General features: G+C 44.7%; 1 protein-coding gene across 3 annotated transcripts in view; it reads right to left on the bottom strand.

The window, feature by feature from the left end:
• Positions 1-148: 148 nt before the first annotated feature.
• The window catches only part of NPRL3 (NPR3 like, GATOR1 complex subunit), a 49,207-nt gene continuing 36,290 nt past the window's right edge, over positions 149-13,065 (bottom strand). For all 3 annotated transcript variants that reach the window (XM_027468771.3, XM_027468772.3, XM_027468773.3), the window contains 3 exons: positions 8,496-8,685; positions 7,175-7,367; positions 149-919 (listed from right to left, as the gene is read on the bottom strand). In XM_027468771.3, coding sequence (XP_027324572.1) covers positions 754-919; positions 7,175-7,367; positions 8,496-8,685 — 549 coding nt within the window. In that variant the 3' untranslated portion in view covers positions 149-753. The remainder of the gene's footprint in view (positions 920-7,174; positions 7,368-8,495; positions 8,686-13,065) is intronic.

The following is a 13,065-nucleotide window of genomic DNA, read 5'->3' as shown; positions in this document are numbered from 1 at the left end:
GTCCTGCTCTGTAACCAAGCTCCTCCTGCCCCAGTCAAAAACACACCTGCAAATCTGCAAACAGGCTGCCTTGTGACAACAGGGTCCCCACAGACACTTAGTAATAAGGATACTGGGGAGAGGAAGCAGCAAGCCATAACAAAGCAAGTCATTTTCATTCATGAAACTGTTTACTTGTGATACTTTGCATTCTTAGTTATGTCCCCACTGCTGCCAGATAACAATGATCAGACAGAATTCCTCAGCACCCAGGGACATGTCCCTAAAAGCCAGGCCAACTCTGCTCTGCCCTTGAGCAAAGCCAAGCACGGTCTGCCGTGGGGAGAGGCTGCCCACGAACGGTGCCCACGGCTAAATGACCCAGCGGTCACACTGCCGGAGAGCAGAAAAAGCATTTCTCCTGCAAAACATCCACCCAAATGTACTGTCAGTAACACTGCTGTTAAAAATCTTCTTGGACCATACTTACAAGCCCTGGTAAACGAGTAGGAAAACAGTGACACAGCAGCTCCCCTGCTGTGCAGGTGGCACGGCAGGAATCCAAGCTGAGCAAGCACACGCTGTCCTGCAGCAGGCCCCAGAGCCCCTCACATAGACTAGCCTCAGCTGTAACCGCAGGATGAAGATGGGAAATGGAGGCACGAAGGGAGAGAACCTGCTCTGTGTCACGTGGCAAGAAGGAATTGAATTAATCTCTTATGTTTTAAGCATCTCCTAGAACACCAAGCGTGTGGCAGGTTTTTGCCAGTAGAGTCATTTTAAGACTGACTGGAAAACTGAAATCACCGGGTCCTCGTGGCTGGTCACTACCAGGACACTGCGGAATTTGTCAAACAGCATCAGCAGCTGGGAGCGACGCATGTTCTCGTTGTACATGATCTCCTCCAAATGGTGTCGTCCTCGGAAATAGTGCAGCAGCCTGCAGGGAAAGAGAACAAGGGAGGCATGTGGACCAAAAGCAAGTGGATGCAGCAAGACTCGACTCGATACTGCCACCCTCAAGGTCTCCCCTCCAATGGAATGCAAATCAGAAGATGCCTGGCTTGTGTCCCTCATTTACATGAAAATTGAGTTGAGTGAAATCTGTGCCTATCTTAGACATGCCTAGCACAGAAGTCCCCCGGGAGAGCAGTACAGGGGACATCACCCACTAAATTCTCATTTACGTGTGCAATTTCCATCACACTTACTTTGCTTCAGCAGTGCCCAGCTGTTCTAACGGCTGCCCTGCTCCCGTGCTGCCCCATCCCTACATCACACGGCAGCTAGTCTGTAATGAGGAAATGCAGCCTGGGGGTTTTGCAGAGGCCCTCCTTGTATCGAAAAGTTTCCTGGCCTAGGGCATTTCCTGAGACTGTCAGTAGTTTTAACTCCAGAAAACACAGAAGCACAAGTGCCAACAAGCCCTGAAAGCAAGAAGTGACAGATTTACTTCTGCAGTCTCTTAGCTGGATCTACAATGTGCTTGTCACAGCTCTGCAGCAGCAGTCTAGGTAACTACACTTGCTTTTAGACTTAAGAGGCTATTTTCCCCCAGAGCAGTCCAAGTGGCTTGGTAACTACAGGTCACGCACTCTTGAGGTTTGGTTAGCTTGGGGTGGGTGGAGTGGTTGCAATAGGGAGATGGCAATTTTGGCCAGAATCACCACAAAGAAGGCCTGGGAATTACAAAGTCCTGAAAGAGCCCCTAAACCCTGGCTCTAAGCTAAAGCCACAGTGACTACTTACACGGCCAGTTCTCGTTAGTCAGTACAGATATCCCTTTGCTGGGCACCACCATGCTGCACAGACACCAGCTCACCTCGGCCCTGCGCAGTCACAGCAGGGTCAAAGACAAACTGCAGGCTCTGCGCTGCAGCAAGTCCCTGGTGGCGGAGGAGCTGCTGCTCCCCCAAGACCCCTCAGAGCAGAACCACCAAGCCAGCCCTTCAGATAGAGCTCAGGTTTGCTGCACAGCCTCTTAATTGTCTTAACAACCTCCCAAATGAAGGAACCATGCTGCACGTCACTCAAAGTACTCCCACTAGCCAAGGCCCAAACACATATGCCAGAGTCATTTCTCCAGTTAAACATAAAGATGTGCATCTCCATGTGTTATACATCACATGCTCTGCTCTGGAATTCATCAGCTTTTGCTCATGTTTCCATACCCATCTGCAGTTTAGGAACATACTGGGCTGCTGCTTTATGCCAACTGACGGTAAAAATGAGTGGAGATGACAAGATCTGTTTTCCAGTTCATTCATACCGTCCTCATGCAGGAACAGCCCCTGAAAGATGCCAAATATCCCTTAGAGCATTCCTGCCTGTATTCAGGTGATGGCAGGATGGGGCCTCTCCTGCTTTCACTGAAGGACTGAAGCTTGCCTGGTTGTCTTCTGCTCTTCAGGCTAGGCACTCCAGTCACCTCACCACCCTTCATGGGCACCTGGAAAGGAGTCTGTACGCAACGAGCCTCCCTTCAGCACACCCTCCCTATACACCACACACACGTGGTTTTAAGCTATCGGTCACCTGCACTCTCCTGTCATCTCCCCATCTTGCCCTGTTGCTCCTATCACCCTCCTCACGCTCCCCGGCCACGGGTAAGCTCATTTCAGGGAACCACGGCTGCCTCGTCCCTGCAGGCAGCCTGGGGGTGTGCAGTTCCCCAGCAAAACGAGCACGCAGGGCAAGCACAACACGCTGCACGCTCCCTTCTGCTTTGATGTACATCTGCCAGCTCTCACGTTGGCACCGTTATGCAGAACATAATTGCTAAGTCTGAAATGCAAACAAACAACGGGCTCCAGTCATATTTACATTTCCCCTATCAGTGGAGTGCATTGGCCTCCTGCAGTATCTCCCACCGGGCATTTAAATTAGGCTGATCAGCTTCCTTCCCCCAGTCGATGGTAACCAGCACGCTGAGAAGTGGCCATTAGCAGGCAAAGCGGGGGGTTGTGTGCCTCAAAAACACACCATTGCCTGAAGTATTAATGGTAATTTTTGAAAACACTGATCTTGGATTTTCTTTCTTTTCATGCTCACATTTTAGCTAGCTGGGGGATTAGCATCCTTTCTTTTTAAAAATGACTACCTATCACTTCTACCAGACTCTTCCCCCAGAAGGACTGCTTTCTAGAATTCTCCATTTCATTTTGGCCCAGATTTACTTGCTGTGATTTTCCAAGCTGAATCAAATGCTGTCTAGCCTTGTCTGGGCACTGTGTTGCTATCTGTCCCTGGCCAAAGCTCCTCCTCCCCTGACCTGTGTCACTGCTCAAAAAATCACTTGAAAGATTTTAAAAGCTCCATATTCCCTCCCTCCTACAAAGCTGCTCACGGTGACTGTCCAAACTCTCATCCCCCGGCACAACTGACTTCTGTGTGAATGACTGCAACCTGGTTTTCAACAGCTACGCAACCTAAGTAGGAGTTTTCCAATAAATACATCCGTCCTATATTCAAAAAGAGCCTGGATTTGTAACTGGTCAAGATGAAATAGTTTCCATTCCAATAAAAGCTAGAGAGGATATTAAAGAATATCGCAAAAACGCTGGCTGGAAGTCACCTCCAAGGCTTAGTCCAGCCTCCTGTCCCAGCTGGACTACTGCCAACGCTGCAGATTTTTCTGCCCAAGCTCTGGAACTCTCCAAGGGCAGTGATCCTCCCACATACCTGGGTAATCTGTCCTGGGCAGCATCACCCTCCTGGAGAAGTTTTCCCTAATGTCCAAGTAGAATCTACCAAGCTTGATGCTGCTGCCCCTCGTTTAACTGTCTGCCAGTAATGAGGAGAGTTTGGCTCCATCACCTGTAGCTGCCCTCCAAAGTGCTGCAGGCAGGCATTGGATCCCCCTCAGCCTCCACTCTGCTGGCCTGAATAATCCCCATCTGAATGAGCCTCCCCACCTGCCCCCTGCCCCAGACCCCAGCCCCGCAGCCAGCACGGTCCCTTCTCCACCTTCACCAAGCTCTTCATGACCTGGGGGAAGGAGAGAGAGGGGAATGAGACAGTTTTCCAGGTGCAGCACCAGATAGAAAGGAATAATTTCTTTCAGTCTGATGGCTGCTCTCCCCCACTAATGTATCATTTGCCTCTAACAAAATAATAAGGACATATTCATGGACAACAAGCTCAGGCGTGTGCACCACAGAAGTCAGTGGTCAGGCTTGGTGAGCCCCACGCTTTGCTCCTGGTTCCCGTCTGTCCTGACTGACCTGAGCCCAGTAACTGCGCTGGGCTCCTTCACGCGTGCATGCACCCGTGTCCATGTGCATGCCTGCAAGCCAGAGCTCTGGGAAATGCCTCACTTCATCTGTCCCAGGCAACTCCTACCTGGAAAATGCAGCAATTAAAGGAGGAGTGAACAGAAAGCTCATTTTGCTGTTACACAGGGATAAACCACTAGCACAGGCAGGGTGGAGGGAAGTGCCCAGTACGATGGCATGTCATTAAACACTGCCCCACAGAAGGGTTACAGCAAGCACCCTCATTTACAGCTCCAGTGAAAGCAGGCATTATCTTCACGTGGTCAGGCAGTGAACATTTATGGGACCCAAACAGGACATCAGATGGCAATTTTCAGGGCAATAATGCTGCATTTGGGTCCCTCTGAAGCTGCACAACTGTGTCTGTTGACAGATGTGTGCTTCCAGGTCCAGATGCAGTGATGGAAGATTATTTCTTTCCATTGCTCATCACTGTCCTCCCTGCCTCCCCGTTCAAATTACCAGAGCTGCCCTGCTATCAGCACTGTGGTGGTATAGCAGTTCCCTAAACTGCTTCAGACAAAAAAAAAAAGATATCTCAGGTTAGTCATTCAAATAAAATTAGCTTATATCTAGCCAAAGAGATAACCTTTCCAACACTTCTTGAAGATGGAGCAGAACTGTCCACAGCTTAATAACACCTACGAATATTCCTCTATGGAGTAAAGGACCTATATTTCTCAATCTAAAAGTAAGAAAAAATCCCAAAAGTGACTCTACACCCATGGCTTGGGAGAGAAGCCTCAAACTATCTTTAAAAGCACTGCTTGATGTGCATTGAGGAACACTTTATATACATTACTGAAGATCTAGCACAAAAAGAGCTTTTTTCCTTCTCAAGTGTAGTTCTGGAAGGACAATGCCATCCCTCCTCCAGCAACACCTATGGAAACAACTTGGATTTGAATTCCGATTCCATGCTATGAGGATTAATGCAGCCAATGCTAAAGCCAAGCTCCCATATCCCTTATTTCCCCCTTAAGGTTTCTGCCTTGCAAATACTGGCTTTGCATAGTAATGGACAGGCACAAGTTCTTTCTGGCATCTGTTTAATGAATAACAGGAGTTCGGAGGCATAGACACATGAAAATATATCAGGCTGAACTTTACTGCTATACTGAAAATAGACCATCCCTTCGTGCACACACAAAACTATACTTAGAAGGTCAGTTACAGTATATTTAGTGCACTAACTATGCATTTATAGTAGGAATTTGTTCTGGTAGGCAGCTGATACAGCACAGCTATTTGCTGTAGCACAGCTCTCATTAGGCTGTTATTCTTCCAGATGAAGCAAAAAGCAGACCTGACGCAGTAACCTCTGCTGGGGTAATGAGGAGGATCAGCTCATTCACTGCAGTGGATTCTCCACAATTATTTATACTTTCACTAAGAGCCACATGCTCACCCAGACACTCATCTCTAATGGTTTACAGGACAAAATGAGAGAAAATACATGCACGACCTCCAAGTTGCGGTGTCTCATAAAATCACAAGTAACCAAGAGCATCTTGTATAAACATTGCTATTTTTACACTCTAGCATCTTACCCACAGGACCAATCTATTTACTCTACCTCCTCTCTTTCTTGCTGCTGACTTAAGAGTGAGTTATGGTTGTCAATTCAATCTACAGTGGAATGGAAATTAACATTTTGCAGATGCTCAGCATGGCTTTGCTAAAGAACCTAGTGCATGGACAAAGTGCAAAATACACATCATTAAGACAGCTGCCTGATTACGGCAGCTGATTTTCTGATGAAACTGAAGTCATTTTTGGCATCTGCAATTCAAAAGCTTTCAAATTGTTGCTTTATCCAGATGAAAGAAGTGACAGAGAAGCAATAATGAGAGCCTTTCCTCTCTCCAGGATAATTAAGAATCTGCATTGCCACTAAACTCACCCGAAGTGTCCCCCACAAATTCTTTCTTAAGATACTACCAATTATGATTTTTACTTTTCTTTCTCACAGGTTATATAACCACTTATCTGGTAACGAAGCTGCAAATTTCATCACATATAAGAAAAGCAACTTCTTGCCAATACAGTTTCTGTAGGCTACTCGACTGTATCCATCCTAGGGTGAAAACCATGTTTTCAGGGATGACCACTCGAATTTGTGAAGTATGGAAAATGTTACAGAACTTGCCCCAGGTGGTTTTCTGCTCTGCAAGTATGAAAAACAGTGAAAGCTGCATTCCAGTGATGCCACTGTGTTTTGAAATGCTCAGGAAAGGAAAAATTTCCCCCTTAACATTTTCACAGATAGCTGGTTAGGAAGTCATTCTGCTTTTGACCATATGCTGAACCACACCTTGTGTATTTTTGTTGTGTTGAAATTTGTAACAAAACTGGGTGCTACTAATCACACAACATAGTGCTAACTAACCTACTCAAATAAGCAGCTTATCTCAGCAAAACTGTCCTTGAAACCTTTGTAAGCTGTTCTGTAGAAGTATTCAGGCTGACTTTGTCTCTGATGCTTTTTTCTTTGTCTCATATTTACATGTAGTTTAGAAATCTTAAAATAAAGACTATCTGGCTGGAAAATACTAACACAAAATGTATCAGTATGAATAAGTCTTTGCTTTGCATACCCAGATATTTTTTTTTAGGCTATGCTATTATATCTACCATGTGTGGACACAGGAAAACTGGTAGGTAAACAGTGATGGTTGGACAACAGGGTCTTATGTCCTGATGCTCCTTCATACATGAAGAATTTTGTTAACAGGTGTTCTTGTGACATATATATTAGTTTTTGTCAAAAACTGTATGAAATAGTTATAAAGGAAACAAAACCAAAACAATTTATCTTCCAAAATGCCAAGCTAATGGTATTTGCTTCGAGTCCATGCCTATCCTTCAATAAAACAGTAAGGATAAGAAAAAAAAAATTATACTCTGCACTCATTTCCTACCTTGCAAACATGCGAAGATCTTCTGGATTTTGGGCAGCAGGGACATTGAGGATAGCTTCCCGCTCGTGTTCCAACAAGCTTGCTAGGAGATTCTCTGTCATCCTTTTATTTAGGGGTGAGTCCCCACCAGGTATCAACTCAGCACTGGAATTGTCCATGCTAGGACTTGTCAGAGTCATGTCATCACTACTAGCTATCAGGGGATGAGAGAAAAGAGACAGAATGTTTACATTCCTCAGCATAACAACATAAAGATTATCAATTCAGGTCATTTCTGTGCGGTCTTTCCAAACAATCCCCTCAGATCTGTAGAAAGTGGTTCTGGAAATGCTACATGTATCTGCAACTAGTGATATGACAGCACAGGAATTTTCTCAGTTGGAAAGTCAAATATTTCAACAGCGTCATCAATTTATGTGGGAAACTACTTCTGGAGACCATAAACAGTCCATAAAAACACTTGAAAAGAAAATTCCCAGCCAGCTCTGCTGGAATACCATGAAGTGGTAACATTAAAAGCCTAACAACACAGAAGGTGGGAGCAAGCAGAAAAGCCAAGAAGCAATATCCTCTTGTGAGTGAGACAAAATAAGCAGAGCACAAACTTATCAAACTCACGTTCCAAGATTTCTGCCCTAATTCGTGAGTTCTGTAAAGCTGAAGGTTGCACAGAGTATCAATCCTGATTTCTAGCCGCAGTGCTGTTCAGCGTTCTGAGAATGCTGCTCATGACAGCACAGGCAGGCACACTTAGGGATTTCTGCATTGTATCTGATTTACTCTTTGAGAAAATGCTTTCCTAGAATCACTCTGAAGAATGGCACTAAGGAAATTAAATATGCCAGGAAAGAGAAATCAACCATTTGTGAGACTGACAGTCAGCTTGGTATTTTCTGCATGCTGCTCTACAGCCCACAGAAATTAATGCTGTTTAAAACAATTTTTCACAATTTTCTTCCTCTCCTGATAACCAGAGCTCATGCAGTAACAGCAGTGCAACCAAAAGTCCTTCATGGTTACTCTTTAGCACAGCAAGGAAGTAGAAATTTACTTGGGAAAAATATACTGAAGTACCTCTGATAAATATTAAAATATTTGACATAACCAAATGAGAACTTGGCAAATTACAAAGAACTACTTGTTTATAAAAACAAGGGTTTAAGCCCTTAAGACTTTCATTAATGCCCAGCTCTAAATTTAAGAGGGGCTAGTCATAATTTGCAAGCACTCCAGCAAAGACAAGTTTTCTTGATACTAAGGCATCGCTAACAGAAGGTCTAGAAGTTGGCTGTAATCTGAACAGAGAAAAGCTTGCTCATACTCGGAGAGCCAAAGCTGAGAGCATTGGGGGTGCTTAAACTTCGGCCTCCAACTCTGGCAGTAAAGGGCATGTCTTCATCCTGGGCCCGGAAATCCTCCTCATTTGGTGGCACCATCAGACAGACGTAAGTGTGAAGCTGAATAAGAAGCCGGTGTTGGAGCATCCATATCACCATTTGAATGAGCTGAGTCTGCAGAGTGAGAAGAGAGACATTATACACCTGTGAAATAAAACAGGAAAAAAAAAACAACGCACAAAGCCTAAGAAATCACAACCAGAAATGCTTTCCATGCCAGAGAACAGTTTTATATTTTCTCTGAAACATCAGCCTACACTTTCCATCACAAAAAGGTGATCAGGCACGTGTGTGCTCATTATACCCAAAGCATTTGTGTATGTTTAGGCTGTTATCAAACTGCTAATGACCAACATGTCTTTATGCAACACTGGCCAGCACAGCCAGTGTACCCAAACAAACCAACCTTGCCCCCTTGCCAGAGTTTCAGCAGCTGCTATGTTCTAGCAGAGCAGCTGAATGCCCTCACCACACGAAGATTTAGTCATACAAATATAGCCACACCTAATACTTTAGCCATACAACCCCACATAGAGCTGTTCAGTCCTCTTTTAACAAAAATGATAGTAGATGCTAAAAGAAAGAATGATCATCCTTCTGAGAGACACAGGGTGTGGGAAACAAATGAGGCAGATGCGCCCCTGACGGCCTAGGCCCAGCAGTGTGAGCCCCGGGATCAGCATGCTGGCTTCTACACAGCGCCCACTAAAACCAGTAATCACCAAAGGGTTAATCCCAGAGTGGTCAGACCAAAGTTCATCTTCTCCTGGAAAGCCAGGGAGAGGGCAGGGTGACAGGACACAGCTGAAGCAACCAAGACAGGTGCCCACGGGTAGGAGAATTTTGTCGTCAGGTGAGAAATGCAGAACCATGAGAGGCTCCAGGTGTCAGAGCCACGCCAGGAATCCCTTCCTGCTGCAGAAATAATGCTAACGGCAGCAGAAAACTGGACAAGCAACAGCAGCCTACGGCTGCCAGGGAGTCCCCTCTCAATATGCAGGGTTAATATCGCCCATTTACTCACCATCTCTCCACAATAAGAGGACAGGCCATGCTTGTGAAGGCACCTAGCTTTCTATAGTACAGACAGGCAAGAGTTTAAAATCTGCCAAGAGATGACGCTCAACTTAAACAAACAAGCAAAACACCTTTGTGTTGCAGCAGCCAAAGCAGCACAATGTCCCAAAGGTGATGCTGAAAGCAGCAGGCAGAATGAGGGAGGAACATTGGTAGGTTTCTGGCATGGCCTACTTTTGGGAGTTTTAGAGGAGCATTCAAAACCCATCATCATGTCTGAATTTCTACACAAAAAGCCTTTTCATTTCACTATAGACAACCCTTCCCATAGCTAACAGCTCTGAAAACACTGATTCACTGACAAAAGCTATTCGGGGATTTCATAGCAACCAACATTGTTTTGGTGAGAGAAACACACACAGAATGAGCTCAGACTGAGAAGGAAGCTAGCTCTGCTGTATTAATCATCAGGATAACAGGCCAAATCTCAAATACAAGCCCCCAAGATGAAGTTCATCAGCCCACATAATCTTCCTTTTTCCATAATTCATTTAATTTTCAGTTCCTTCTCTGCTATCAAATCACAAAAGAAACATCTTCTGCTTGCAGATAAACACACACCCTGTCTTTTCAGGGATTACCACTTTTTGAGGCTGAATGGATTTTAATTTTAAAACATCTTATCTGGGATTGCCTTCTACACATCTTTTCCATAAAAGGTGTAATTAATTTTATATGTTTAAAAGAAAACCTAGAGAAGGGGAAGTTAGCAGAAGATAGCAAGTACATTTGCATATTATTTTGCTAACATCTCAGATCAGCCTGTAAATAGAAGAGGCTTATTCCAGGGATTACATTGCTAAAAACCTTCCTTCCAGATGCAGGCCTGAATGGAAAGATCTCTTTTATGTTTTACTTAAATTTCCTACCTGCTGGCATGCAGTGGCACCTAATTACCTAGTTTCATGTCAAATTAAAGAGGTCTGCAGATTTCATAGACCAAAATAACTTCAGAAAAATCCAAGAAAACTCAAGGCACAAAGACAGGCTCTGCCAGACCTGCAGAATCTGCTGTGTAGGGCCTGACCTAGACCAACCTCCACTGGCCACTTTGGTGATTTTGTAAATTACAACAATAGCCAGTTGTTTTTGCTGCAGCCCTGTGTGCTTGGGAACTCTCCCATTCTGCATACACACCTTCACTCCAATCCTCTTATGCAAATATCTAGAGAAAGTCACCCCTGAGACAACAGCCTTGGCTCAGTGGAACAATAAGCCAGGCAAAAGTGTTGGTAAAGATTTACAACTATAAGACACTTCCCTGAAACAATGACTGCCTAATGTCTTTGTGCCATGACTGGGAGACTTGGAGATAGTGAGTAACTTTAAAACCAGAGAGAATTGTTCTTCTGTATTGAAGTGAGCCTGAACAACCACCTCTAGGTAAAAGAAATTGATCATTGAAGATATCTCTAATAAGCCTGACTTCAGTGGGAATTTAGTCTCTTAAAATCCAGTCCTAAAAAAAAGACCAGGCAGTGAAGCACGTACAGCAGGCACTACGCCCTAAGCTGTGTGTATTGTGCCATCGTTGCTAATACACCCCCAACACCTTTTCCACTTTGTCTTATGTACACAAAAATACTTCTTCCAGGTTTAAACTTATTTCTTACCAAAAGCAGCAAGCATTTTCACAGATAAGATAAGGCAGAGGCTTTGCTAATACTCTGCTGCCTGCACTTCTAGACATGAACACAAAATTTATATCCTTTCTCCATCTGTTCGTCCTGAGCTATGATGGAGTTTCCAGAAAGGTCTGTAGGAGAGAGGGCTTCCCCACACCATCTGGGCTGCTCTGTCTGTTGGAAATGCTCTTCATCCCTCAGGGACACAAGCTTATCTCCATGCTTGGTCTCAGTCTGCTGGATTAGCTGGGTTCTTCCTGAAGCAAAAAAGGCTGAGAGAAGCTTCCCAGGAAAGGGTAAGCTTCAGTCCCAGGACTGACTCCACTCAGTCACAGAATGACTGTAGGAAGCCATAGCCAGCCTTTTTTTGGCTGAAACACCAATACCATGATAGAAATATAAAAGGAAATATTCTTCATTGTTTAATTCAACAATCAACTCTGAATTTCATCTCTATTTCTTTCATAGTTCCCCTCTCCCCAGCCTGAGGGGTTCTGTCAGCTGTAGCATCTGCATGGTTCCCACTGGCACAGATCAGCCCGTGGCCATCCCTTTCCTCACCCCCGTCGTGGCACAGCAGACCCTGGGCAAATTAGAGTATGCACCACAGCATGGAAGGCATTGGTAACAATACATTGCTTTGTGTTTACTGACAAAATCAAAGAAGGTGGGCACTGTACAGCAACCCATCTGGGCAGTTTGAGACACTCAGGAAAGCTCAGATCCAGATCCTGGAGGAACAGGATTTAGCATTCATTCCCTCTGTGAATCAAAGGGAGCATTCCTAAAGCTGTTCAGTAGTATGTTAAATAAAATGCATTTCCTGCACAGATTCTTTAAGGTTGTTTCTTTCCCAGGCCTAAAAAGCTAAAGAAAACACAAAGGTAACAGGGACTAGCAACATGTTCAGGAAAGGGAAAACAGCACCACAGAAGCACCCAAATCCCAGCTCAGTGTTTCTCACTACTCAAGGATATCCTCTTAGTTAAGAACCAGCACATTTTGCCTGCTGAAATATGTAAACCCCCCTTCTCCAGTCTGGATTATCTAGTTAATCTGACACACGCTCTTCATGGTCTGCCTGGAGAACTAAGCATCACTCTGTGGCAGTAAAACAGCACCTGCATAGTCACTGCACGAAATGGATGTTTGCTGAAATGCATTAAGCTCTTTTATCACTCAAACCATCCTGCTTTACAAATAACAAACCTATTACATTTTTTCCTGTTTTGAATAAAACAAACTCAGAATACCCCTATTAATGAAGGATAAAACATTATTGTTTAATATTGCCATTTTGATCATTATGTGACAGCTCTGAGTTCTCACTTTACCAAGAGAGCTTAACCATTCCCTCCCTTCAGGCCTAGAAAGCCATGTTTTTTAACCTGCTACACTGAAAAACCCTACTGTTTCCATACCTCTGCCAACAAAAGCTTTTGTGCCTCTTAATGCCTTCCAGATGCCCAGCAGAACAGTGCCATTTGCAGTCCATTTCTCAGAAGACAACTGCCTTTTCAGCATGCAGTTCTCCTCCCACTCCCATCCTCTGACACACACACTCATTTTCCACTGTGCCGTTACACAAAGCATGGCACGTCTTCCGGATGTGTAAGGCAGAGGCCTCATCTGCTGGTGCCTTTGTCCCAGCAGTATGGATTGACTTTATTCATTTGTCCCAGCAGTATGGATTGACTTTATTCAAGCAAAGGTGAAAAACTAATCATGCATGTTCTGTTCACTGGCAGCTCTCATACTTCTCTGTTTTTTTTCCACAGTTATCCTAGCCCCA

The sequence above is a fragment of the Anas platyrhynchos genome, chromosome 15, assembly GCF_047663525.1.
Source record: "Anas platyrhynchos isolate ZD024472 breed Pekin duck chromosome 15, IASCAAS_PekinDuck_T2T, whole genome shotgun sequence".
Taxonomy (NCBI): Eukaryota; Metazoa; Chordata; class Aves; order Anseriformes; family Anatidae; genus Anas; species Anas platyrhynchos.
This window is presented reverse-complemented; position numbering and strand designations above follow the sequence as displayed.